Genomic DNA, 26,602 nt, shown 5'->3' with positions numbered 1-26,602 from the left:
GCGGGCTTGGCGCTATGCAGATCATATCAGTATATCACGATGAGGTAATTTTCCTAATGTAGTTGATCCCCTCCTTTCTTTGCCTTTCTTTTTTCTAGACACATCTCTCTTCTCCTAAGACAAAGATGGCCGAGCTTTATGACAACGCCACCGGGCATGGCCCGCAGGATATCGAAGAACTACCTCCTTCGGTTAAAGTATATCTCTACAAGGGTATGGACGACTATTGCCGGGTCATCTCAATTGAGCGTGACCGTCTCTATAGCTCTTTCCGTGCTGCACAAAATGCAAGAGCACGGGCCACTGATGGAAGTTGCGAAGGACGGCAAGACGATCTTACGGAAGGCACCCAGAGCGATCACATTATCTTCATCATTGAACCTTTGACTTTTGCACACGACTTCCTTGACTCGAGAACAGATCCTCCTTTTCATGACAAGTTATCCTTTAATCCAAGAACAAACATCCTTGTCGTGAAGATGCCTGACCCAGTGCACGAGCAAGCCGCACTTTCTTTTCACAGTGCGCTCATATTGGCCCTTCAGCCAATGGGCCTACACAAAGCGATTTCTTCATGGGGATCCTCGAAAATTATTGCCCCCGATGGAACAACTAAGGAGGCAGACGGGGGATGGAGTCCACGAAGAGCCCCCCGCGGATCTCCTAAGAGACCCACGGTGGTTTTAGAAGTCGCATCGTCAGAGACTTCAGCAAAACTTCGCCGTGATGCCCACTACTGGGTAGACCCAGCAAGAGGGCAGGCCAATATGGCTATCGGAGTCAAGATCCATGCCAAAAATCCCCGGATCACCATCGGACAGTGGGAGTGGAGCTCTCAGCTCTCCCGACCCATCCAAACATCAGACTTAACCATAACGAGATACGATGATGGAATCCGCTTTCATACTGACCAGCCTACGCCACAGCTCGTGATCCCCTTTCACCTTCTATTCCGACGACCACCAGTGAATAACAGAGAACGCAACATAGTGTTTGCGGCACAGGAACTCGTCGAGTTTGCAACTGAGGTATGGGACATGCAATTCGAGAATGAACAAGAATGAAAGGCTTTTTTGTTGGATAGCGAGTGCCCTCCCTTTTTTTTGCTGTCTTCTTCAATTTTATATTCTTACTCGTCAGCATTAGGCAGAGTTAAATTAGAGTCCTATTTTTACAAGGGTGAATATGTCTAGATCTGTATAGAAGTTCAATAAATAATTAGCCCCAGAAGCTCGGTAATCCGAATCAATAGAAAAAATGCCTCACCTGTGGGGACCTGCGAGAAAAGTAAAGTTGTCGAGATTCTTGGATGGGGGGTGAGCAGGGAACTATAGACAGCCATTCACGGGCACGCACAGCGACCGTTGGCGCCAAGCTGTAATTGATAAAACTAATCGACGTCAATTTTATCGTAACGGTCCGATATGGTGTAGTGGCTAACATCGCCGTCTCTCACACGGCAGCCGGGGGTTCGATTCCCCCTATCGGAGATCTTTTTTTTTTGCTTCTTGTTGAAGCGTGTTTGGTTTGAATCATTGAGCAAGAAGTAGTCTTGAGACGATTTTATTTTTCATCTTATTTGAGTTGATTTGATCCCAGACATTCAATAAGGAAATGAGAACAGGCTTATTCGTACCAAAGCAGTAATCGAGTCTATAACTAGTGCGGCCTTCTGCTAAGCGACTTGTAAATTACCAATACCATTTCAATCTCCAATAAAACATCAATCGAGACAAGCGCACTCTTTGTTCCTGGCCTTAACTAGAATCTTAGCGGACGAGCCTTATCGCCAGGCTCTTGGGATAGCTGGGAAGAGTCGAAATTTGCCGATGACATTCAATGAACTTTTAGCGCCATGTGGTAAAATTCAGGATCATACTTATTTAAAAAAAAAAAAGTAAACAGTTCCTAATCTTGTGTTACATAATTAACTTCTATATTAGTAAAATACTTTAAATAAAAAGTTATAAGACATTGTTGATTATTATTATTAAATAATAGTATAACTATACATAGTCAATATTTCCCAATAATCCAATTAAACATGCGATAATGAATATATTAATGCACACATAGAAACTAGACGGGCCCAAGTATATGGTAAAGCACATCATGCGTTAGACTCTTGGGCATCCTCTATGTGATGTTCCTGGCCTCCTTTTTTCTCTTCGTTGGCGACACGAGATAATCGCCGTTTCTTTGTATGTTCCATCATCTTCTTTGCAAATGGGGATCGTTCACGAATTGCTGGCCCATTGCGATAAAAGTAGTATATAGGTGCTGTGACAAGTATGGAGACACAGGCGAGAATTGTCGAAGCGTATTCATACGAGTGCGTATGTCCAATGTTTTCAAACATTGGAGTAGAATACATAGCCGCTATTCCGGCAAGGAAATCGCGAGCAAAATCGTTGCTGCCTGTAGCAGATGCTGCATACTCGCCATAAGCAGCAACTGTATAGTCAATGGAAGATTGATAGATGGAATACTTGGAAAGGTTATAAGATGAATCTCAACAAAGGGACAGTGACTCACATTAGCAATGCCAATAACCATTGTGAACAGCATTGGGGCAATCCAGGGAACATGTGGTGGACCAAGACTCGTCCATGCGAAACCAAACAGACCGATAGGTAGACATGGAATCACTATCCCAGGCATCAGTTTTCGTTTTTGGTTTAGCACGACAAATGAATTTGACCAAATGTAACTCACCGTAAAGTAGCCACCACAAGCGTGCTTCTGGAGGGACGGATTCGGAACCATACTTTCGTCGCCTTTGTCTAAACATGTGAATGGACGGAAGAAACGAAAGGTAAGCAAGGAAGTATCCAATAAGAAGTCTAAAAAATTGTAAAGCTCTATGTTAGCAATCCATTATTATTTGCGAGCCGCTTCATAGCAGAGAGAATTGGAAGACTTACGGGATAAAAGCGAGGCTGATTTGAATTGTTCCGAAGCCCCATTGCTTGTAGATCGGCTGGAATCCTTGAAGAAAGGTGAAGATCAAGGAGTCACTGAAGCCGCTCAGCAACGAAAGCCACAACACAATAGGCTCGGTGAGTAGCATTTTGAATGGTCGCTTCCACACAGCCCAAATTTCGCGTGGAGATAGAGAGTAGCCGTGAATCTCATGTGGTCCCCAAATGTTGACCGCTCCCGGACCAGCCTTTCGTCTTTTCTTTGCTACCCTGTCGAGTATGATGGTAGCTCGTGTTTCTGGAACCAGGAAAAGGTGCATTATTTGAACAGCGCCTCCGGCAATTAGTTGAACCCAAAAGATCCATCTCAAGGGCTGGCGCACTTCCACGAAACCACCCACCACCGCACCGACAACCGACCCACCCACAGAAGACAGTACAAGAAAAGCGACAGCATATTCTTGATCATCAGGTTCCCACATATCTGCAATGACTCCCAATGTGACCGAACCACCAGCTGTACTTAGTCCGCCGAGGAGGCGCACTACAACGTAAGTTGCGAAGTTGGGAGCAAACGCACATGGGAATTGCCATATGTTGACAAGAAGCAGACTAAGCTGCTGTGTGGGCCATCGTCCAAGCTCTTCGCTCCATGGTGCCCAAAGCTCACAACCAAAGGCATAAGCGCAGAGGAAAGTCAATTGTGGGATCCTTGCAACTTGCTGGCTGACATTATGCTCCTGGGAGATCGCCTGAACGCCGTTGGCATAAAGACTCGCATTCAGATTGATCGAAATCTGAATACAAAACATCACGCACAGAATCTGCCACTTTCTCCACACTGGAAAACTGTAGCCCAGCTTGTCATAGGCCGCTGCTTCCGTCAGCTCCTTTTTTCCATCATGTTTTTCACTATCATCAGCTCCATGATTGCCACTCGTATCGTGACTGTTGTTTAGCCGAGATGTCAGTTCTGGATTCGAAGCAGCATCGTTACGATCGTCCTCGGAATGCCGATGATTTGCCGCCATAGTATTGTTCATATTGATTTTGATTGTGCTGTCATACAGGACACTGCTCAAGATAATAAAATTTGGGGCTACATAGCTTGAAATCGAATATAAGATGCCAATAAAGCAAAATGAATGACGATGCGGGGAAATGGAACCACGGAAGAAGTGTGTGGCCAACTACAAGATTGGTTGCCACCAGGCCGGGGTGAGCCGACATCAAGATTATCAACTGTTTTCATGACGCTGCGAAATATTACAGCGAATAGTTCCGCGTGCCAAAGAGATAATTCATATTCCTGGCTGCCATCCAGGATAAACATGAGTGAGCATAGGAGGGGTGCGGGTCACCTGACCAGAACCGCATGGATGATCGGCTCCAGGATATTTGGATAAATGTCTACTTCACTCGGATACCTGGGGGATTGGCAGCAGAGAGGTAGTAATTGCAGATATAAAATTGCCCTTTGGCTTGCCTAGGTGAGCAGCTATTGTTGATAACCTCAGATCCTCCAGACCTCATAGGCGAGCATGGCATTCAACGGCCTTCCTAAAATGGATAAAGATTGAGTGTCCGGATATTCGATTGGAACCCAAATTTCCGAGCGAATGATGAACTAATTTATCCTTTTTTTTTCAACATATTAATCGATTAATTCGAGATTTGATGTACATTAAAAGTCTTTTTGGTCACCTAGATCTGGCTATCAAACTCGAAAGTATCTAGGTCAAGTGACTGAATTACATACAGCAAACTCAACATGAAAACAATTAAATGTGATGGAGGATCATATAAAGTAAGATTTCTGTCTGATCTTCTTTGTTCTAGTCCACACTATGAATCTGTTCTAACCAGCAACAGATTGGACAGGCACATGGCGTGGGCGCGCAAGAAATGATTAGTCGCAGTATTTCTTTCTACCAGAAGATGTTTGCCCACACTTGCAAAATGGAATGGAGCACTGTTCGCGGGATTTCCAAGGAGTGGCAGAGTCAAATTGAGCAAAAGTGGCCGAAGTACTACAATGAGATGCAAGGTACGTTGGTCGACATGCCACCAACTTTCCCCTTGAGCTTTTGCCGTTCATGTCGCTTACAATAAAAAAAAATGGCAGGAATTGCAGATGGTGCAGGATTGCCATTCATCGATATCATCATTCTCAATATTCGCACCGAAATCGCGTTTGGAATGTTTAATGATGGATGTACAAGTCTGTATTGGAAGACCCACAACAATTCTTTTTTGGCTCAGAATTGGGATGTAAGTTTTGATTAACTTAAGTGTCGATGCTCTCTTCTCACATTCGGATAGTGGATGGAAGAACAAAAGCAGAACCTGATCATCCTCGATATCACTCAGGACGATGGGCCTCGAATCAAGATGATTACCGAAGCTGGTATCATCGGAAAGATTGGATTCAACGAACTCGGCGTTGGCGTGTGTCTAAATGCCATCAAAGTGCCCGGGTGCAACTCGTCACGTCTTCCAGTTCATCTTGCGCTTCGATCCGTGCTGGATAGCCCCTCGGCCAACGATGCTGTTCGGCAGTTGGAAGAGGCCGGGATAGCCGCGTCCGCGCATATTCTGATCGCTGACAAAGATGAAGCCATCGGGTTGGAATCAACAGCAGAGACTATCAGAATTATCAAAATGAATGAGCAGCATCAGATTTTTCACGCAAACCACTTGCTGTTGGATCATGATGGCCCTCTGGATGCTGGCTGGCTGGCTGACTCACTTCCCCGCCAGCAGCGTATCAAGAAGCTGGCTCTAAAATATGATCCATCTGCGGGTCGAGAGCCGGGCGTGACTGATATTACACACATTTTGGACGATCACGATGGATTTCCGGTCTCAATCTGTCGTTACGAAAAAGGTCCACTGGGAATGGATGCCACGCTGTTCAGCATTGTCATGGAACTTCGGGGTAGAGCTGCTACCGTGTACCTGGGAAGACCGTGTCAACCTGAAGAGACAGTAGCACTAGACTTTGAATAATGAGCTTGAAATTTACGAATACTGATCATTCGTCAGGTTTGTGCAGGTTATACCCGAAATCAAACTCTACCGGGAAGAGTGACTGTTGGATTTTTAGATAGAAATAAGTGTACGCAAGTTGTTTTTTAAATATGTGAATGATGAAGAGTTCAATTTAAGAAGTGCCATGTATCAATGACATACTTTCTAAGATATGTCGTACAGCGGTGGATTGCCGTACTAGTCAATAAATAACCGGTACCTCGTGTATGTTCTACGTTTCTATCGCATCAATCACCGTTGCTGGCTTTTTACCTTTACCAAAAACAGGCAGTAAAGGCTCTCTAGTAAAAGGACATTGACGGAGAATGTGACGTTCCAGAGATACCAAGAATATAGATAAAACTTAAACACCTCTTGAGACATCAAATCCAACCAGAAGAGAGAACAGTTGAGCGCCGGGGATGTCACACCTTTCAGCAGCTAATGGTAATTGTAGCGTCAATAACAGCAGGCAGTTTCACAAGGTTATGTATCTATTTTCCATCGCGATAAGCTGCCTGAACCTGGATCTCCACCACTGCCTCCGGTGGGAAGAGGGCTTTAACACAAATCGCTGCCCACGCAGGTTTGTTGTTTCCAAAGTATTTTCTAGCAATTTCGGCAATCTGCAATTGTTCTTCCCTCGACAAAACTCCAACGTGAAATGATGTGACGTAGAATATTCCCTCCCACAGTTGTCTCGGATTGGTTATGTGAGGGGATGCCGACGACAAAGACCTCTCGATGTTGACCATTGATTTTTCGAATTGCTCGGCATGTGTTCCCCACATCGGGTCATGATTATCGGCGATTTGGCCAGAAGTGGCAACAATGCGAGCATCGGCGGGAATTGACACAGCGGCTGAGATATTGAAAATGTTTCCCAGCTGTTCATAGCCCGGGTAGTCGGATCCAGTGACAACTGACATGTTGAGTATCGTGTGTGCGAGGAAGGAAGGGATGGAGTTGAGAGGGAAATGGTAGGTCTCAAGCTGCTTGTTGATCAAAACACCCCGACTTATCCGGCCTGCCCTTAAGTATTCTTGAGACATTCAGGGACACTAAGGAAATCATGATAAATAAGGTTCTAGAGATAGGGTCTCAAGTGTATGTATGACCATACTACTTTAGGTAGGTCAATGAAATTAGTCGAAGGATTTGATGTTACAGCCATATCTTGATCACAGAGATTAGGATGATAGACAGAAGAAAATGTGGCGTACACGATTATAGAACATTTACCATGACCGACAAGCAACACGTTGGTGTTGCTCGGCTATGGCAAGCCACGCGAGGAAAAGCTTAAATCCGTTGACTATGCCTAATCTGGCATATAAATGAGATGCCATAATAGGCTCAAGAACAAGCCATCTCCTTCCCGGATGAATTTCGAGATTAGCAAAACAGTTAGGACTGGCCCAAATAAGACTGATCCAATTGTGTGCCCCATTTATTTTTCGGGAAGGTTTTGAGGGCCAAATCATTCAACCCTCATTGGGAGTTGTGAAACCGTATCAGCAGGCAATTCGCGGGGTTTGATAGTAGCCGCATCTGCTAGTATATCTGTTATTCTGGTATATCTAGCATAGAGCTTATAACAATGACATAGATAGTGAAGATCTCCTTGCTATTTCTAACTTCCTATACTCCAGCCCTTATCAAAACTTTTGCTCTCTGGTGGCTTGACTTGGTATTACGATGGCAGACTCTACAACCGATTCTATGTCTAAAATACCGGATCCGTTTGATATCGCCAGTCAATATGGTGAAAATGTCGAGACTCGTTCGAGCCACAAGCCCAATGAACTTCCTCGACAGTTTTCCCTGTTTTCCACTCTTGCATTTGGATTCAGCATGACGAACTCATGGCTCGGTTATTCTGCCACTTTCATTACACCACTGCTACTAGGTGGAAGTCCAGCGGTGTTTTTTGGTCTCATTGCTGCTTCGATCGCGAGTTGCTTCATAAGTAAGAGTCCATTCCTGGTCCCTGCCCCGAGGCCCCTCTGACACAGCATCAATTCTAGCGGCTGGTCTTGCAGAGCTCGCCTCGGCATATCCCTCCAGCGGCGGACAGTATCATTTCACTTACATGGTTACCCCTCCGAAGTATCGTGCTCTGGTAGCCTTTGTCATGGGATGGTTGAGTGTAGTGGCGTGGGCCCTCACCAGTGCATCCACTGCTCTAGTCTGTGGTAAGTTTTTGTTGAACGAGTCAGGAAGAATCAGAATGTCACGGCTTATTAATATCTGTTCGCAGCTCAGATAGCCGGGAACTTGGCCGGTATATACCACCCAAACTACATTGCAGAGGCTTGGCAGACGTGGATGATCTACTCCCTGTTGGTTTTGATTGCAACGGCAATTGTCTGTTTCTTGCCGGCAGCCCTTCCTCGAGCGGAGATGGTGATGTTTGTCAGCAGCTTTTTGGGATTTGTCGTTAGCCTTGTCACTGTCTTGGCTATGCAGACAAATAAACAGTCAGCAAAGGCAGTCTTTATCAAGTATGAAAACACAAGTGGCTGGAGCGATGGTACTTCCTTCATTATTGGGCTTGGAACATGTATGTATGCATACTTGGCCATTGATGGAGCTTGTCATATTGCAGAGGTAACGAAGCCTCAATCACTTCATCCCTCTCACTTGCTTGCTCACTCAAGAAATAGGAACTTCCCGCCCCAAGTCGCGACGTCCCCCGCGCTATGGGTCTTACGATGCTGATTGGCATAATGACGGTCATGCCTTGGACAGTTGCGTTCCTTTTCTCCATCACAGACACAGATGCTGTGGCCGCGTCATCGATCCCGGTGTATACAATCTATCTACAAGCCACACGAAGTCAACCTGCGGCCACTGTTCTCACTGTATGGATTCTTTTTGTCTACTTTGGCGCCTTGGTGTCATGCATTGTGACAACTGGGCGACTTGCATATGCCTTTGCTCGCGACGGGGGCCTTCCATACTCGGGATTCTTCGCCCGGATTCACCCCACGTACCAAGCCCCTGTCAACGTGACGGTCGCGTGTGCTGCAGTGGTAATCATTTACGGACTAATCTATATCGGATCCGCCACGGCTTTCAATAGCTTCATATCCATGTCTATCTTGTCGCTCAACTTGACTTACGCTCTACCGCAGGCCATTCTCTTGGTCCGAGGCCGAGAACGCATCCTGCCGAAACGCCCATTCGCCTTGGGTCGACTGCTTGGGCCAATCTGCAACGCGTTTTCAATCATATGGGTTCTTTTCATCACAATTCTCTTCTGCTTCCCTACATCCGTCCCGACCACCGTCGCCAGTATGAACTATGTCAGTGTGATTATAGTTGGTATTTCATTTTTGATCCTGATATCTTGGTGGGGAGGTAAAAGAAAGACATTCTCCGGGCCGGTGAGACTCCCTTGAATTAAATTTTACTACAATCCCAGTTGTTTCTGCGTGATTGTACTCTAACATGCTAATTTTAACAGACAGTTGAGATACAGGGGCTTGAGGTTGTACTGCAGGACAATGATCTGTCCTCGGAAACACGGTCAGCAAGGAACAGCTAGAATGATGGTCTGAATTGACCGAAATTATCCATCTCTTATTAGAATGTCGACAAACCTTGAAAATCCCTTAAGATTGGCAATGGTGAAATAATCATATAAAATTCTCTGTTTAGCAAGGCGGATGCGGAGACAATTTCTACATACCCGGTGTAGTATAACCCCGGACCTTCCGAACTTTGAGGAAGTACATCGTAGTCTTTACCTCGCAAAAATTTCTATGGCTCCGAAATGTGGACTCTAGTTTTAGGATGGTGTATGGGCCGGGTCATACGAGATTCTGAGCCTCGTAGGTGGCCGTAAGAGTTGTTAATCATGAACCAACCCTGATGAATACCATCCATTGCCCTGTTTGGAATACTATCATATGCTCCTATATGTGACACCTCCATGGCTGTTTAGATATCGCTGTCTCTGTTTCATCATCACTTCTTCATTGGATCTATGCGGCCATACTCTCCGTATCTAGAGTGGGGCCAGCTCAAATGTTTACTATTTTCGGTCAAGATCTGCGCCTATCGAACAAGAGCTTATCGTAGATTTCTAATCAGACTGTTGAAGCAAAAGCAGAAAGTCCATCCTAAGAGGGCTCCGAAGAACGAGAGTTATGATACGCTCACCCACCAGTTACCTAAATTGGTTACAATGTGATCCGAGACTGGTTGAGTGTTTCCTACTGGCTTGCCAATCACGTCATTACCTTTTTCGCCTCACGTAATGCAACTGGAAGAAACGGGGGATCTAAGATGGAGTTTGGTTGTGCTTCTTAAGGTTATTTCTTAAGGATATTTGAAACTAGTCAAATAATTGCAAGTTTATAAAGCCCGTGTTCAGAACGCCCGAGAACTACCTCTACCGTTCGACCTATTCCAAAATCAAGTCTTCAGTGTGAGCGCCAACTTAATAAGATGGAACCTCACTTGTACTACGCCATCATCTTGTTGGGTACGGCCGCAGCAGTATTCAAATTCTTCTTATATCCCGCATTCTTTTCTCCCTTGGCAAAGATCCCGAATGCACACTGGTCTTGCAGTTTCAGTCCTTTCTGGATTTTCTGGATGAAATGGACAAAGCAGGAGAACAGTCGGATTTACAAGCTCCATCTGGAGAAAGGCTCGACAATTAGGCTTTCACCAAGCCTAGTTAGTGTGAATTCTTATGAAGGATTGAAAAAAATCTATCATGGAGGTTTCCCCAAACCGGAATTTTACTTCAACGGGTTTGCCGTGTACGGGTATGAGCGATTTGCCCATTCTATGAATGAATTGAATGAGATGGCATTGGCTAAATTCTCACCAACAGTACCGACAACCTTTTTACCATCAAGGATAATCAAACTCATGCTGCGCATAAAAAGGCTCTATCGAGCTGCTTCTCCAAGTCGTCTGTCATGTCATCCCAAACTGCCCGGGGCGCTTCTCGAGACATTTTGTTCAATCGCGTTCTTCCCTTGATCTACAAAGCCTCCACCGAAGATAAGCCAATTGAGGTGATGGATCTCACGTACTCCTACCTCCTCGATACTTTTGTCCAGTGGCAGTTCGGACGGTCGCTAGCCAGCAACTTGGTTGAAGACGAAAAAGAAAGGAGATTTTACCTTGACGGATTTCTTGGTGTGGCTGAATACACATTCTGGCAATATCACTTCCCTCGCCTAGTTGCCATGCTCCAGAAAGTTGGATTTTATCTCATTCCCAAGAGTGCCCTGAATGCTTTTGAAGGTGTTGAGAAATGGAATCTGGAGAAATGCGATCAAGCCCAACAACTTCTGGCAAGTGGAAAACAATTGACAGTAGATGATCAACCGGTCGCATTTGAGCCAGCACTGAAGGGGATGAGCGAGGTTCACGCGAAGCCCCAAATGTACCCGAAACGGCTTCCGTTGGCAAGTGATATGTTCTCTTTGAACTCCGGGGCATTCGAGACAAGCGGCAACACCTCCACCTACTTGCTGTACGAGTTGAGTCGACGTCCAGAGTGGCAGACCAAGCTTCGTGAAGAACTACTCAGTCTCAGTCAGCCTTTGAAGCATATACCCGGAAAGAGCGTTGAGATCGAAGATATCACGAACCCCCAGGATATTGACAAGCTGCCGGTCCTTCAAGCAGTCTTGATGGAAACTCTTCGACTTTGGCCCTCGGTGCCTGGTGGTCAGCCCCGGGTAGTGCCGCGGCCTTGTACCTTGGGTGGCTACCACAACATCCCAGCTGGAACGACTGTGCAATCCTACGCGTCTGTTCTTCACCGGATGCCCGATATTTTCGCTGAACCTCTCGAGTGGAAGCCGGAGAGATGGCTTGATTCATCGCCGGAACAGTTGGCTCTCATGAGGAAATGGTTCTGGGGATTCGGCAGTGGTGGAAGAATGTGCCTGGGAATTCATTTTGCCTATTACTGTGAGTTGTCTGAAAATCTGACGGCGTGAGACCAAGCTAACGCAGAGTTCAGCAATAAAATTCTTCTTCGCAAGCATTTATTCCAACTTTACTACCACCATTCATGACCACGGAGATATGGAAGCCAGTGATGGTTATCTTGCAGGTCCCATAGGTCATCGTTTGGAACTGAAGTTCCACCTTTTGGAATGATCTTTGAGACATGAGAAATGAATGCGAGACCCAAGTTGAAACTAGACACAGTTGAAAATTTAATTTCTTCTCATCTTCCACCGTGGGAAAAAAAGGAAGACTACAGGAAACAGATTGTCTTATCCAGACTGTTTCTGCGCTTAGTTTGAAGCAAATTTTGCTGGACATTCACTTTTCAAACAACATTGGAAGCTTAAGCCTCTATTTTAATTGGCTTACTGACGGCTGCTCAGGTGCTCGTTCGAAACATTCCTCAATATTTGCAACAATGACACGTTGTCTTTGAAAATGAGAATCTTCCAGTTCATCAATATTCTTTCAAATCCTATTACATGATGTAGCCTATAGGTCTCGGTACAACTAAACCCCACCCTCGACCTTGAAGCCCCCAATTCTCCCCTCTTTGAACTCCTCGGCCATCTGGGCAAATGTACACCATTCCACCCCATCATGCGAATTGATATGCTCGATCAGCCTCTCATGCAGCATAATGACCTGGGGCTTTCCGCTGACCTGAGGATGAATTGATATCGGAAAAACGAATGTATCGTACTCTCGATACAGAAAATCAAACTGAGCTTTCCAAAGTCGTTCAATGACGTCTGGATCCACATATCCATGAGATGGACCCTCAGTGAGTTGAAAAGGCGGCCAGTCATCCAGATGCCAATTTGCAGGCACTTCAACGATTTTGCTGAGACTGAGCTTGCCCATCGGCCTCATCCATTGTTCGGCAGGTTTCGAGATGTCAGTGGCAACCAGTTCACCAGAGTTGTAGGGAACATAGTAGAGTTGGGAATCGTGGTGCATAAAGGAGTGGTCATATTCCTGGTCAAAGCGTTAGCTTTCTCAGTTTGTAAATTTTGACAAATTTGCTTGCCAGGCCAAACTCTTCGAGCAATTTGATGCTGCGGCTTGATGTTCTCCAAGATGGCGCAGTCCATCCTTTCGGGTGCTTTCCGGTGAAGGCGGTGACCGCTTCAATTGATTTGGCAAGTACATCGCGCTCTTGCTGCTCTGTTAACATATCGACATGTTCGTGTGTATATCCATGCAGCCCGCTGGACGTTGTCAATACGAGGTTGCTAGCGCCGCCGTGCTCATAGGCAGCATAAGAAACCTTGAAAAGCTTACATTTCATGTCCAGCGTCACGAATCTTGATCATCTGGTTGGGGAATGACTCAAGTGAATGAGTTGGAATAAACCACGAGGTCTTGATGTCGTATCTGTCCCACAATCGCAGAAGTCGATCAATACCCACCGTCGCGCCGAAGATGCCACGCGATATATCGGTCAGGTCAGGTATATGGCCATCTTCAGTATTGATCCTTATTCCTGGTTAGTCTCTTGTTCAACTCCAAGCATCATAATTCAGCCTTACCAGCCACTGACTGCATCCACGTCGATGCCATATCCTACAAGCACGCGCTTTGCCATGATGCTGATTTGAATTGGGTTGCAAACTAGATGTTCAATTGAATTATCAATAGGAGTGTCGGCTTTGTCAACACAGACTCGCCTCTCGAACACTTAAAGAGCAACTAGTTAGAATCTCTGGATGAGCCTGCGCATGTCATTGGTCAGCTCAGTGACCTTCCTAAACTGGAAAACCGATAAGAAGTCCGTGCACTAGCATTTTCAAATTTGATCGTAGAATAGCAATTACGTACATGTATTTAGCGTAGATAGAATGCGCTCGCGGCATATGAGTTAAGCTGACTTCTATGACGCACCGTTGATTCGTTGGTCAAATTTCCTGTTGTCAGATTCTTGGCTCAAGGACCGGGGTTCCCCAGGATCGTTGAACCTTCAGGTATCTCGATCATGCGGGGAAAGACGGGACGAATCAGCGTTGCGAATTGCCATGGATGGGAAATGCCGAGCTTGGTTGTAAATACTTCGAGTCGAATTGGTGTCTTGGACTTCTGTCTAAGGGGCCGGGTGTAGAGTTAGTGACGTGGGTTTTCTCGTCTATGAACGACCATAGGCAGTTCCCTGAACTGCAATCACGAAAAACCAGGAGTGAACGGACTCCAGTTATCGTGGTCCACGCGATAACGATGGCAGCGATATCGCGGCTTTTGCGTTTCCCCCCGCTATCAGCAAGATAACAGCGCCACTCCGAGTCACCTCCGCTCCAGATGTCTGGCACTTGACTTGGATTCCTCTTCACTTTCACCATGGCGAACGAGCGATACTTTGGCAGGGCATGCAAAACATGTCGTCGTCGAGGACGAGGATGCGACCGGCGCATGCCTTCATGCAATACATGCAAGGCCAGTGGTCAGACGTGTGAGGGCTACCAGCTGCAGTGGCCAGGGCTAGCAAGCCGGGGTCAATTTGTGGGCAAAAGCATCCCTGTAGCTGGGACTACAAAGCGCCGGCGAACGCGCCGAGTCCAGCCACCGACAAGTTCTAGTCCACCTCCGCCTACACTTCTGGAATCACACCAGAGTTCTGCCAACAATGATGGTCTGGCCGAAACTCAGCGAATTCGATTTGAGGAATTGCTTGATCCGATGCAGCTCTTTAAGGAGATTACGGAGGTTGAGACCCCACCCGAACCCTCAATATGGTACAACGACGTCTCTTCGGCTAACAACTTTGATGATCTTGTTGAACTTCATTCGAATCCCGATACAGAATCTCCATCACGGGATTATTCTAAAGAGCTTGGAAAGTCTATAGACTTCCGCCATATGCTGGGTCCAAGTCTTGACATTTTGAGCATCCCAGATGAGCTCAAATTCATCATGCAATACCGTTAGTCCTCCATATAACTACGGCTGCTCTTCAAATCCGCTAACCTTAGCATGCTTATGTGCAGATATCTGTGAAGTTGTGCCCAAATTATGCGTGGACAACTTATCTCCTCAAAATCCCTATCGCGATTACATCCTCCCTCTTGCCATCGAGGTCCCATCATTACTATACGCATGTGCAGCGTTGGCAGCATGCCATTTCAACGTGCGACTCTCTACAAACCAATTCGAACGCGAGTTCTTCCGCTTTAAGGGCAAGGCTATGAAACGACTACAAGAAGACCTATACTCCCAAATCCGGGCGAAACACCCGGGTACACTTGCCACGATACTCATGCTTTGCTTGTGTGATCTTTGTCATGGAGGGATCTCAGACTTCCAGTCACATTTCCAGGGAGCTAAAAAGCTTATAGAACTACGTCAGGAACGGACGGTCGGCTGCTTTGTCGAACAATACCTAGCCTGGTAAACTTAACTATCCCGTGACCTGGAAATGATGACTGACTGGCGATTCATACTTTAGGTTAGATGTGATGGCTGCTGCTTCGCATTCTCGACCGATGGTATTTTCATCACAAGAAATCGGCACTCTACTAGGAGAATCCGGGGATCGGTGGAGCTTCGATGCAATACCTTGTCCATCAGATCAATTTCAAATCGTTTGCGACATCGTCACCTTGTATAAAAGCCAACTTGATCCCGACAGTCCTTCAATCGAAACGTTGAGTCAAGTCTGGGAGATCAAGCAACGGCTGTTGCAACGGCCAGCCCATTGCGATAGGGGTCAGAACTGGCTCCACATGACAGAAGCATATCGTTTTGCAATTATTCTCTACTTACTACGTTTATTCTCTTGTGACGTTGATGAGTTTGAGCTTGATTGGCTCGTCAGCAGTGTACTCTTCCATGCAAGAGCTACACCACCTGCCTCTGGATGGTCAGATCAACTATTATGGCCTTTGTTTCATGCTGGCCTTGAATTGACCGACGCTAGACGTCAGGAATGGGTTCGAGAGCGAGCGAGGTGTATGCAGAGCTCTGGCGGGTTTGGCAATGTGCAAAGCGCACTTCTCTTACTGGCGGGGGTTTGGAAAGGACAACGACCAGAGAAGTATATTGATCTAATGCTGGGCCGTGGAAATGGAACTGTACTTCTTATTTGATGTCATTGAAGTTTTATAAGCCATTTCCTTAATTTTCGCTGAATAAACAAAGGCTACAGCTTCGCAAGCTGTGTACGTGCCTTGTGATTCTCAACCATCTCCCTTGCACCTCGAAGGCCAATCAGGTAAGCATTGATCTGGGTGTGGTTGCTATTGCGGTAAGTAAATGACCCGCAAGTAATTCGACTGAATGAACTTACCAAGTTAAAATAGGACACACGCTCAGGTCCGCCACGCGCAGGTTCTCCATCCCCTTGACTTGGAACCGGAAGTCAACCACAGCCTCGGGATCACTGATCTTACCCATGCGGCAAGTAGACACGCTGTGGTAACCTTGATCCAAATTCTTGCGAATGAAATCCAGCATCACCTCATCACTAATCGTATCAAGATCTGCCGTTGCAAATTCAATGTCCGGACCATGGACCATTCGCTCAATGGTATCCTGATAGGCCTCGGTGCTCGCAATTTTCAAGGCCATGCGAACAGTTTCAATAGCGGTTCGCCGGTCGAACGGATGAGCCATGAAGTTCGGGTGTACAATCAGATTGTCTCGTGGATTTTTGGAGCGAACCATGACTGTTCCTTGCGAGAGATTATTCTGCAGCAGAAGCTCGTGCGTCATATAGCTCTCTTCTGGTCGATTGTCCCGGTATACGGAAGGTCCTGAGCCGAGCCAGATTTCAGCCGAAGGCCTCGTGGGCTCCATCAAAAACTCTTGCTCTTTGGTGCTGAGGTTGGAAAATTCCTTCGAGTCAAATAGCCGTTGGATTCTAGGGAATGTCAAGGTGCCACTAGATCCATACATGGCAAGTGGCCCAGTATGGTCCTTTGCATACCGGGCCTCTGCTTCTGCAAGAAGGCCAGGGTTTAGAAACAACTGATTATGTGCCGGGATAGAATTCTTCACTTTGTATTCGCAGGTGATGATTGAATGGTCAAGCATGTGTTGGCCACATCCTAAAGAGAGTCAACTATGTACGGATAGAAAATTCAGAGCCTTCATAAAGGCTGCCAACATACCTGGCAAGTCAACTTGTACTGGAATGTCGAGCCGCTCCAAGGTATCTTTGGGCCCGAGACCTGACAGCATGAGAATTCTAGGAGATCCAAACGTACCAGCGCAGAGAACAGTCTCCTCGCGGCAGTACACATGGACTTTTCTCCGTCAGCTCTGAGTTGTGAAGACGAATTCAAGAACTTACACTGCGCTCCGGTTGGTCTGTGATACAGGTCCACTCCAGTAACGACACCGTCTCTGGAGTGAAGTTGATCGCACTCCGTTTCTGTCACTATGGTCAAATTCTTTAGCGATGCCCGAGCGGACTCGCCCAGGAAAGCATTTGCTGCATAACATCTCTCTCCATCTTTCACGTTGAATTGGGCTAACCCAACTCCCACTGGGTCTCCTGAGTTTATATCTGGACACAAGGGTATCCCGTTCTCGAAGCATGCTTTCACAAATGTCTCGATTCCAGAAACCATTTCGCCGCCGAAACCAATCTTCAGAGGCCTGCGGTGATCATATTAGCAAATCTTCGACATATGAGGAGGCCTTCCGGGCTTACCCAGAAGCGCCATGGTCTGCACTTTGTGGAGCAGCAAACTGTTTCAGATCCGCAGGTAACTTCGGGTCGAAGTCCTCAAGCTGTCCCAATCTGTTAACTCGTTTCACGACAGGCCTCTTAAGAATACCGACCTCTCTCATCAGTGGCAGAATATTCTTCCACTTCCATCCATCCTCGCCGACAATCTTAGCCCACTCATCATAGTCAGCCGCCGGGCCTCGAGCAAGCGCCATGTAGTTGACCGCCCTAAGTTCAAGTCTTAGCTACATCGCAATATTCCGTTGACGAAAAAGAACTCACGAGCTGCCTCCAAGCTGTTTGCCTCTTACGAATACCAATTTTCTAGCATTCAACTGTGCCTGCGGTATTGTTTCCAGTTCCCACAACCCCTCTTTATCTTCCTGTAGTTGCTTGACATATTTACCCGGAACTAGAACGTCCGGCGCAAGGCCTGAATCTCTTCCGGCTTCTACAAGAAGCACAGAGACATTTGGGATTGAGGCAAGTTCTGCTGCAATTACACAGCCTGATGTTCCTCCGCCACACACGATGTAGTCAAATGTTTGACCAGAAATGGCTTTGGCGTTCGAAGTCACTTGGGGCTCCATCTTAGAACTGGGATCACTCGATGATGCCAGAAGAGTGTAGGAACATTAAACAAAGTCAAAGACGCTGAGTTTATTTAACGCTTCCGAGCTCTTTTCACATGGCTAGATATCTCGTGTATCTGTTTTGGTATCTCAGCGGGTTTCCATAATAGGAAGTTCGATAAGCAACGGGCGTCCCCCAGTCTACAGCAAGGCAGATCATTTCATTCAATTTTTAGCCCCGCCAGGATTATCAAAGTCCGCAAGTCAAATGATTAAATTAGGTAAATGGATGTTTCAGTGGGGTCCAAGTCGAAGATTGTCACAGATTTACACTTATCGGTGCCTTGTAGCTGTCCTCCCGAGGTCTTAGTCCAAACCCGGGTAGTTTCATAAATACATTACCAAGTTGCTTGCTTAGTAGCCTTTGCATGGCCTTACCAAGGAGATTGTTTGAAAGGATCTGAAAACCTAGCTCCATTTTCAATGTCTCTCAAAAGCTCTTTTTATGCAACTTTCCCCAATGGCATTTCTAGACCTAGTTTTCTTTTCAGTTCAAGCTATGATGTTCATCACTCAAAACATGCCGAGTAGATGATCCACAGCCGCATTTGAATCTCAATTGCAGCGTTCGGCTTTTTCAAGTATAAGCTCAAGAGTGCTTTTTCTTGTCTGGAGCGACCGTAATCTCGGATCCCGCGTATCAGCGCTACGCCCGCCCCGCGGCGAAGGCTACCCACATGAGTGTCTGCGACTATGGCCTCCAGATGGAGAAAATCACCCAGGTTAGCTTCTAGGATCTGAAGGTGAGGTTGCGATTTCACGGAGGCTGGGGCCCAGTTTTCGCGGGTAAAGGCAAATCCGATGGGCAGATAGTGCCGGCCGTCAGCTGCAACATGCAAGTGGGAATGTATTTCCCCATTGCAAGGCTCAGTAGACTCTCCAGGATACTCTATTCCAACGATGAAGATGCGCAGGCCATTTACATTGCTGCGGCCCGTAAGGCGGTACTCCTCAGAATGTTGAAGCCCCATCAGCATTTCTTTAGAAAAGTCCCCTCGCTGATAAAACGGGATTGAACCCCATTGCTCATGGCTGCCTATTACATCTAGAAATTGGAGGGTTGAGTCGAACGTTGAAACGATAAAGGTGATATCACGTTCCATTTTTGTAGCGCCTCGGACTAGAAAAGGTGACGGTGCTGTCATTTTTGGGCTCCAGGAGAAGTACATTCCATGGGTGTCGGATGGATAAGATTCCAAAAACTATACTTCGGCTGATTAGTCAATTGATTAAGGAGATAAATATGATCTGACGGGAAATTTTCGCTAAGCATTTGGAATCGAGGACACATATCCGCATTTATACCTGGTTCGGCTCCACGGGCACTATGCGCTGAATAAGCCAGGTTTCAATTGGAATGGGTTCATCTGTCTTGCTATCTTGTTATCTTGTTACCTTCCTTATCTCAAGTACTCTAAAATAACCTGGTTTTCCATGTGCACAGGAAGACCATCATACAACGAAGTCATAGAGCAAGCCCACAGAGTCCATGTGGAAGAGTATGGAGTCGGAATTTACCCATTGGGGCAAAATCTTTGCCATGCTTCGTTCCTTTATCAATGAAGAACTTCTTGTATCTACTTACTACTATATATTCAACTATGATTGAACTCGCACATACACCAGAGGAACTATCTTGCTATAACTGAGTTGAATGGGTATGGGAAGTCAGTTTGTACAACGAATTCGGGCAGAAATGTTAAATAAATTGACAGTGGCATACTGGGCAGTTTACCACCCCTCCAGCGGAGTAAATCTAGCCAAGACACCGTCTTTTGGCGAAACAGTCGCACCCTCCCTGACTTCTAACTTCTTATCAGGATATCTCAACTCCATATGGAACCTCCCCACCGTAGCAGCAAGCAAACAAGCAAGTTCCGACTTTGCAAATCCCTGACCAATACAGCTGCGCGGGCCATGCAGGAAAGTCAAGAAAGCATAGTTGCTGGTGGCGCCGCCGGTATTGGCCTTTCCGGGACCCATGAATCGATCCGGGTTGAATTTGTCTGCGTCCGGCCCCCAATGCTCTTCCATATGATTAAGGATTTCGGGTGAGATGACAAGGATTGTGTCTTTGGGGATGTCTTTCCCGACGATTGTTGTATCCTTGACTGCAGTACGAACGGTGGAGGGGACTGATGGATGGAAGCGGAGAATTTCGTTGCAGACGGCGTGGAGGTAGGGTAAATTATCGAGTGTGGCGGCGTCGATGGTTGGGTTTTCCTCGGAGATGGATGGGAGATTGGCGCGGATCTCTTCGCGCAAACGCGTCTGGACTTCCGGGTTCTTGCAGAGTGCGTACACGGCCCACTGCATCGCCGTGGCGGTGGTTTCGTGGCCGGCGCCCAGGAAGGTCATTAACTGATCGACGAGGTTCTCTTCATCAAATGTGCCGCTCTTCATGGCAACGGAGATGATGTCGAACCCTATTGTGGCGTTGGCGTCTTCCATCTTTGCCTTCTTTTCTCGGATCATCTGGCGGGCAACATTGCGAACGACTTCGCCGCCCTCGTATATATCTTTGTTGCGCTGTGTGGGAAGCTTCGCGACCACTTCCATGTTACCAAGCAGCATTGCTACGACGAATAAGATCTTGGTTGTCAGACTAGGGCTGACGAAGATACGTTCATATGATTTGCTCAAAGTGTTGCCCGGGTTGCGGAGCGAATCGAAATCGTGATCCATGCCCGCCACGCCGATGATGTCGAGTGTGGCTCGACTGGCCCAGTTGCGGACCTGGATGGTGTTGTCTTCAGAGGAGTTTCTGCTTTCGATGTCCTGCTGGATTAGCTGGACCATTTCCGCGCTTTTGGTCCAGAAGACAGGATACAAGTCCTTGATATGGCGGTAGGCAAATGCAGGCATGAGGTTCTTGCGTTGGAGCTGAGATTCTTTGTCAGTAAAGATGGGGTATTATGGGTGGGGTTTGTCTACCTTGTGCTCGTCACCCTCAGCAAGGAGAATACCATCGCCAACGACCCGGCGCAGACTTTGTCGAGCCATCAATGGCTTCTCAAAATCATAATTCTTGGTGACCAGTAATTCACTCAAGGCCTTGGGGCTCGTCAAAATGATACGCTCGATGTTGCCAACAATGTAGTATCGGATGAGGCCCTCATTGGGCATCGTGCGGATCCATTTTCGCATGTGCTCATATGGAGTTTCAAGGAAATACGAAGAAGTATTTCCAGTGAGCCAATGCCGATTCTAAAGATATCAGTTCCGAGTCATGAAACCCGCGCCCTCAAATAATCCCGGGTTGACTGACTGGTGGGGTTGGAATATGTTTAGCCGGGGTGAATAGCGCAGGGAAGAGGAACAGCTGATAGATCAACTTGGATACGGTGATAATCATCGTTAGAATAACCATAGTTGCAATCCTTGAGTTGTATATGGCATATTCCGGTTTAAAATAGACGCCTGCAGCGACGCCGAGGTAGAGCACCCCGAAGTTCTCACTGATGCGACCCATGATGGGGGCCAGATAATGCCGTATGATGCGATGATAAAACCCCCGGTGCAAGCTATTCAACACCGGAAGAAAGACCTAGCAATCTGAAGATCTTGGTGAAAGTTGAAGGCGGAAGAACACCTGTCGTGATAAACGGTAGGAAAGCGGGATGCGCTCTAACGTTCCCACGGTCGACCGGCCGAACAATAATACCACGGACGAGGATGGAGAGATGAGATATTCGAGATAAGGAATAAATCCGAGCATGCCATGTGCATGACTTAAGGATATATATACCTAGGTACCGATAATTGAGAACCGAATTGCTGGAGCGAATCGGAAGCAGCAAAACCCGGCTTCGCAAGCCATACCCAATCGAGATGGATGATCATGGGCCGCGTCGTGGGTCGGTTCGCACGAAAGAGATTCCCTTTTTGGGACGCCAATCGGGGCATGTGCATTTGCATATGCATATGCATTGACATGTTCGCATCCCTAATATTCACTTTGGGCACGTGCGTTTCATTACTACATGGGGTAACTAATTCTTGAGGTTGGCTACCTGTTGTTTTCAACTCACAAGCCGAAGATCCGCTTGAATTCCCCCTGTGTGTGATCCCACACCTGCTGCGCCATCCCTTTCTCCCGCATCCCACGTAAGAGTTCAACCACTTTGGCAACACTCTCCCCGTCCCAGTGAATACTGTAAACCCCGCTACCGGATTTGCCATCGATGCCATCAGCCACACTGACTCCGCCCGACGGCACTCCAGCCAGGTCGCCTGTTCGAGGCGGGTACTTGTCGCTGGTCGCAAAGAACAGGTGTCGCTCTCCTGACTCTTTAATAGGGATGTACAGGAACATTCCAATCACCGGCACGATCCACGAAACAATTCGTACCAGCAGGGTGTTTGCATCTCTCCCAATCCCGGTCTTCACTGTGCCGGGGTAGTCATGGACGAAGCTAACCTCGGGCGCTTGCTCGGCTATCCCTTCAAGGATCAAGTCTGTCATCGACGCGACCTGCCCGCGCAATGAGAAAATAGACATGCGCTGGGCTTGGAAGTCGTCTGGGTAGACGGGGCCATCATGTCCTCCAGCCAAGACAGTCACCACGCGCCGGAGTCCAGTGGCTTGTCGCAACAGTGGCAGGAGATTGATAGTGAATCTCGCTCGGGCATAGTATCCCACAGCTAGCATAATATGCAGACCCTCGCTCGTATCTAGAATCATCCCAGGTCAGCTTTCAAATCTCCAAATTGGGCGTAGATGTAGATACGAACCGACGCCTGTCATCGCAACGCCACAACTCAGGAAGAGTAGATTGATAGCATTCTCCTTGCTTTTGATCGCTTGACAAACATCGTCGACGTTGCGCATCAGACTGAGATCCGCTTTGATGAATGTGAACTCGCCGTCTGGGTTCAAGTCCCTACACTCGGCGGCGATCCGGTCGCCCGCTTCTTGCGAGCGACCTACGAAGTAGACACGAGGCTGACGAGCGTGACGTGCGAATTCAAGTAGTGCAGCCTCGCCGATGCCGTTGGTTCCGCCAACGAAGACGGCGACGAGGCCGGGTAGAAGCGCGGTGGCGATTTGGGCATTGGATGCCTGGACTTCTGAGAGAGTAACCATTGCGAATGGAGTCGGCACACAATCACTGTGTCTTCAAGGGCGGTCGGATATATATCTACACGCACATGGCATTTGCAATGGTTTATAATGTTCGTCGAATCGTCAAGAAGGTTAGAATATACGGATGAAGAGTCGGCCGAAGTCTACGGACGAGCCGAGCATGCCTCTTCGTCACCACCTTGACTGTCTAGATCGAACGAAATATTGGTTGAGATTCATCTGAATAAGACACTTGATACCATTTTAAGAATTTGAGAAGTCAAACGTCATTTCATTCGACTCTTCTCGTCGACGCATACTGCAGCCTACACCTTCTGCTGCTTCTTCAAATAGACACCACCACCACGACTCGAAAAGCCCCATCGAATCTGATTAGCCATGCCGATCTCAACATCTAATTCCTCCGCCCACGTCCACACAAGTCCCGGGTTCTTCTGGAATCCGCGACCGACAAGCACAAAGTCTAGGCCATTGTTCTCCAGAAGACAATTGGCCAGATGTGCCGAACCAATCATGCCAACTGAGCCAACCTTGAGGCGATCTCCGACGGCCTCCTTGACTTGAATAGCAAACGGCGCCTGGAAAGCCGCCTTGGCGTGGATATGCTGCTTATGGTGGTTACCTCCGCTGCTGATATCCAAGACATCGATGTTACCGCTATCCGCCAGAGCCTTGGCGAACCGGACCGTGTCTTCCACGCGCCAGCTGGGCTCATCGGGCATGACCTCCTCCAGCCAATCGGTCGCTGAGACACGCAGGAAGATAGGGATGTTATCGGGAACATTATCGCGAGTCAACTTGGCGATCTCCATAGACAGTCGAATGCGGTTCTCGAAGCTGCCGCCGTATTTATCCGTCCGCTTGTTAGTAGCGGGCGATAGGAAACTCATGAGTAGGTAGCCGTGGGCATTATGAATTTCAATAAAGTCCACACCAGCCTTGAGAGCACGCTTTACAGCGGCCACCCAGTCCTTTTTGAATTCTTCGATCTCGGCAAGCGTCAAGGCCTTGGGCGTGGGGAATTGCTCCTGGAATGGAATGTCCGAGGGGCCTTTCACGTTGTCGGGCCATCCGCCGACTTCCTTAGTGGCTGTGTCGGCTGCGCTCAACCAGGGAGCCACGGTGCTGGCCTTGCGGCCTGCGTGGCCTAGTTGAATGCCGATGAGTTGGTTCTGGCTGTGCACGAACTCCACCACGCGGCGGAGAGGTTCGACCTGCGAGTCTTTCCAGAGACCGTGGTCTTGAGGCGTAATGCGGCCATTGGCTTGTACTGCCGTGGCCTCCACCGTCAGGAAGCCGGGTCCCCGCTGGGCAATACCGCCCAGGTGTGCCATGTGCCAATCGGTCATGTGTCCATCGTCGGCGCTGTATTGGCAGAGTGGGGAAAGCTAGAGACGATTTGCAGTTAGCGGTTGGTCAAGGTAAGGCACCCCGACGTACTCATGAAGACTTACTCCAATGCGATTGTGGAACGTCTTGCCCCGCACTGTGAAAGGCTGGAAGAGCTTGGGAGGTTGCGATCCATCGGACTGCGGGATCGCGGCTGACCCGGCAGGAGGGATTTGGGCGGGCGTGTAGTAGGAGATGCCCTCGGCGGCCTTGTTTTCAATGATCGGGGGTGTCATGATTGCAGTCGAAAAGTTGTAGATGTGGAAACGAAAAAAGAGGAATCCGAGTACCAATTTATAGGAATCAACTCCCAAGACCCTGTTCTCTATACTCCAGATACCTACCCCACCAGCTTATAAATGCGAAGCTCACCGCAATAAGGTTCCTACGCTTCCGGTCAACGTCATGGACCGGTAATTATTTTTTATACAATTCAGGCTCGCTCTACCCATTGTTTGTGTTCTTAAAGTTTAATTTTAATTTTTTTATAAGTCGAGTATTCAAAGCGATAGAAGGTAAGCCCCGAAGCTACCAAGGCGCAGGAATGCGGGATTCTTAGGTGGGCTTGAGCTGGGACACACTCTTCATGACTCTAGACCGGGTCTGTTATGACGCAAATCTAAGCTACAACCTTGGAAGAGATGCTCTCAAGGATCTTGATGCAAGATTACTGAGTTCTTCAACATATGTGAAGGATTATTCTAGGTCAGGCGCGAACTGACCCTGCTTGACGCATGACACGGTCGATCGAGAGCTTCTTTTTCCACTTGCAAATGATCTGGATCTCGACCTTTTTGCCTTTTTACCGACGAGCGCAGCGATGAGCTATTTTAATCAGTATGCAGGAAACCACCTCGCATTGCTGATTACTGCCAACCTTGGAATCCATGGTATCGGCTTCATGGACCCCAGATTGGAGACCCCCGCAGTTGCAGTACTGCGACCGGTTAGAGTTATACCCAGCAATCCCATCGATCCAAACAGCTCTCTCCATGGATAGCATCAGATTCACGCTTGGCAGTCACTATGAATGAAATTAGAACAGAGGCGCTTATAATTCAAGGCGCTTACAGTGATTCGGAAGACAGAGCTATCGCCAGCGCCAGGGTCTGGTCGGTGCGGGATGGAGCTCCCCATATTATTCGCCTTACTTTAAAGTGGATCGTGGAGGTTCTGACCCTTGGGGCCCTGGTTATATCTTCAATTGGTGCAGGATTTCGCGATTCCGCGACAGTGACAGGCGCCAGACTCTGCAGGGTGAGCTTCGAGACAGCGATTGGCGCCAATGAACAGTCCGAAATAGCCAAGTGAGATGTGATTCAGCCCTAAACGAGTTCGTGCCTGGCGTGCCGCTCGGAACTCCACCGGCCTTTTTGTGCTTGCTCTGCTCCTTAGCGTGTTTCATCCCCCCTTTCAATCTCGCTCGTTTCCATTCACTTCGGGAACTTCGACACTCTCTTGCTTTGTCTTCGTGGACAAGTCCGTTCTTTTACCCCAGCTTCACCGCTGACATTCTTTCTCCGCAATCCTCGGCCCCATCCCCCCTTTCTTGGCGCTCAGACAACGAGATCTGCCTTTTTCGCCCCTGGCGATCATTATCCACTGTCGCCTGCATATTCCGGCCTTTGAACTCGTGCATGAATGCCGTTCTGAAACATCGGCGCGTTGTTCACTGCCCCGCGCATATTGCGCTCTCAACTTCGCGCCAGCCTCCCCTCTCCTAGCCTGTCGCAGTAATGCGCCGCTGCGATTAAGACACCCATCACTCCTTCTCAGTCTTCTTCGAGCATTTCACTCTCTACCTACACCCGACTCGCTATCCTGATCGTGACTTCGCCCGGCTGGCCCGAGGAAGTCCACCAATTCGTCGGGTAATCACCACCCTCGTTCTACGTTC

The 26,602-nt window shown here is 47.8% G+C and overlaps 13 protein-coding genes across 13 annotated transcripts; 5 read left to right on the top strand and 8 right to left on the bottom strand.

The window, feature by feature from the left end:
• Window positions 1-125: 125 nt before the first annotated feature.
• N7443_008793 (uncharacterized protein) lies at window positions 126-1,064 on the top strand (the record flags this gene model as incomplete). The annotated part of the gene is made up of 1 exon (XM_056888849.1): window positions 126-1,064. The coding sequence occupies one exon, from the start codon at window positions 126-128 to the stop codon at window positions 1,062-1,064; it is 939 nt and encodes a 312-aa protein (XP_056738151.1).
• A 1,046-nt stretch (window positions 1,065-2,110) lies between these two features.
• Window positions 2,111-3,964, bottom strand: N7443_008792 (S-methyl-5'-thioadenosine phosphorylase; the record flags this gene model as incomplete). The annotated part of the gene is made up of 4 exons (XM_056888848.1): window positions 2,111-2,488; window positions 2,536-2,648; window positions 2,716-2,843; window positions 2,925-3,964. 4 exons carry the CDS (start codon window positions 3,962-3,964, stop codon window positions 2,111-2,113), a joined length of 1,659 nt encoding a protein of 552 aa, XP_056738150.1.
• Window positions 3,965-4,692: 728 nt separating this feature from the next.
• Window positions 4,693-5,930, top strand: N7443_008791 (uncharacterized protein; the record flags this gene model as incomplete). The annotated part of the gene is made up of 4 exons (XM_056888847.1): window positions 4,693-4,728; window positions 4,794-4,968; window positions 5,047-5,192; window positions 5,244-5,930. 4 exons carry the CDS (start codon window positions 4,693-4,695, stop codon window positions 5,928-5,930), a joined length of 1,044 nt encoding a protein of 347 aa, XP_056738149.1.
• A 515-nt stretch (window positions 5,931-6,445) lies between these two features.
• N7443_008790 (flavin reductase) lies at window positions 6,446-6,880 on the bottom strand (the record flags this gene model as incomplete). Its single annotated transcript, XM_056888846.1, has 1 exon — window positions 6,446-6,880. The coding sequence occupies one exon, from the start codon at window positions 6,878-6,880 to the stop codon at window positions 6,446-6,448; it is 435 nt and encodes a 144-aa protein (XP_056738148.1).
• A 769-nt stretch (window positions 6,881-7,649) lies between these two features.
• On the top strand, window positions 7,650-9,480 carry N7443_008789 (putative GABA permease; the record flags this gene model as incomplete). The annotated part of the gene is made up of 5 exons (XM_056888845.1): window positions 7,650-7,920; window positions 7,967-8,146; window positions 8,212-8,561; window positions 8,618-9,340; window positions 9,421-9,480. Coding segments are annotated over 5 exons (1,584 nt in total), but the record flags the coding sequence as incomplete, so codon positions are not given.
• A 926-nt stretch (window positions 9,481-10,406) lies between these two features.
• N7443_008788 (cytochrome P450) lies at window positions 10,407-12,086 on the top strand (the record flags this gene model as incomplete). The annotated part of the gene is made up of 3 exons (XM_056888844.1): window positions 10,407-10,732; window positions 10,801-11,894; window positions 11,947-12,086. The coding sequence occupies 3 exons, from the start codon at window positions 10,407-10,409 to the stop codon at window positions 12,084-12,086; spliced, it is 1,560 nt and encodes a 519-aa protein (XP_056738146.1).
• Window positions 12,087-12,446: 360 nt separating this feature from the next.
• N7443_008787 (polysaccharide deacetylase family protein) lies at window positions 12,447-13,524 on the bottom strand (the record flags this gene model as incomplete). Its single annotated transcript, XM_056888843.1, has 4 exons — window positions 12,447-12,914; window positions 12,955-13,147; window positions 13,221-13,415; window positions 13,469-13,524. The coding sequence occupies 4 exons, from the start codon at window positions 13,522-13,524 to the stop codon at window positions 12,447-12,449; spliced, it is 912 nt and encodes a 303-aa protein (XP_056738145.1).
• A 743-nt stretch (window positions 13,525-14,267) lies between these two features.
• On the top strand, window positions 14,268-15,318 carry N7443_008786 (uncharacterized protein; the record flags this gene model as incomplete). The annotated part of the gene is made up of 2 exons (XM_056888842.1): window positions 14,268-14,850; window positions 14,915-15,318. 2 exons carry the CDS (start codon window positions 14,268-14,270, stop codon window positions 15,316-15,318), a joined length of 987 nt encoding a protein of 328 aa, XP_056738144.1.
• Window positions 15,319-16,065: 747 nt separating this feature from the next.
• Window positions 16,066-18,188, bottom strand: N7443_008785 (GMC family oxidoreductase; the record flags this gene model as incomplete). Its single annotated transcript, XM_056888841.1, has 7 exons — window positions 16,066-16,162; window positions 16,213-16,785; window positions 16,852-16,972; window positions 17,036-17,170; window positions 17,218-17,525; window positions 17,581-17,826; window positions 17,881-18,188. The coding sequence occupies 7 exons, from the start codon at window positions 18,186-18,188 to the stop codon at window positions 16,066-16,068; spliced, it is 1,788 nt and encodes a 595-aa protein (XP_056738143.1).
• Window positions 18,189-18,739: 551 nt separating this feature from the next.
• On the bottom strand, window positions 18,740-19,333 carry N7443_008784 (uncharacterized protein; the record flags this gene model as incomplete). The annotated part of the gene is made up of 1 exon (XM_056888840.1): window positions 18,740-19,333. The coding sequence occupies one exon, from the start codon at window positions 19,331-19,333 to the stop codon at window positions 18,740-18,742; it is 594 nt and encodes a 197-aa protein (XP_056738142.1).
• Window positions 19,334-19,961: 628 nt separating this feature from the next.
• On the bottom strand, window positions 19,962-21,702 carry N7443_008783 (cytochrome P450; the record flags this gene model as incomplete). The annotated part of the gene is made up of 3 exons (XM_056888839.1): window positions 19,962-21,113; window positions 21,165-21,437; window positions 21,499-21,702. 3 exons carry the CDS (start codon window positions 21,700-21,702, stop codon window positions 19,962-19,964), a joined length of 1,629 nt encoding a protein of 542 aa, XP_056738141.1.
• A 555-nt stretch (window positions 21,703-22,257) lies between these two features.
• N7443_008782 (uncharacterized protein) lies at window positions 22,258-23,316 on the bottom strand (the record flags this gene model as incomplete). Its single annotated transcript, XM_056888838.1, has 2 exons — window positions 22,258-22,904; window positions 22,965-23,316. 2 exons carry the CDS (start codon window positions 23,314-23,316, stop codon window positions 22,258-22,260), a joined length of 999 nt encoding a protein of 332 aa, XP_056738140.1.
• A 305-nt stretch (window positions 23,317-23,621) lies between these two features.
• On the bottom strand, window positions 23,622-24,941 carry N7443_008781 (NADH:flavin oxidoreductase/NADH oxidase; the record flags this gene model as incomplete). The annotated part of the gene is made up of 2 exons (XM_056888837.1): window positions 23,622-24,704; window positions 24,771-24,941. 2 exons carry the CDS (start codon window positions 24,939-24,941, stop codon window positions 23,622-23,624), a joined length of 1,254 nt encoding a protein of 417 aa, XP_056738139.1.
• Between the last annotated feature and the right edge of the window lie 1,661 nt (window positions 24,942-26,602).

This window comes from Penicillium atrosanguineum (assembly GCF_028827265.1).
Source record: "Penicillium atrosanguineum strain IBT 20685 chromosome Unknown utg000007l_segment0_segment0, whole genome shotgun sequence".
Taxonomy (NCBI): Eukaryota; Fungi; Ascomycota; class Eurotiomycetes; order Eurotiales; family Aspergillaceae; genus Penicillium; species Penicillium atrosanguineum.
This window is presented reverse-complemented; position numbering and strand designations above follow the sequence as displayed.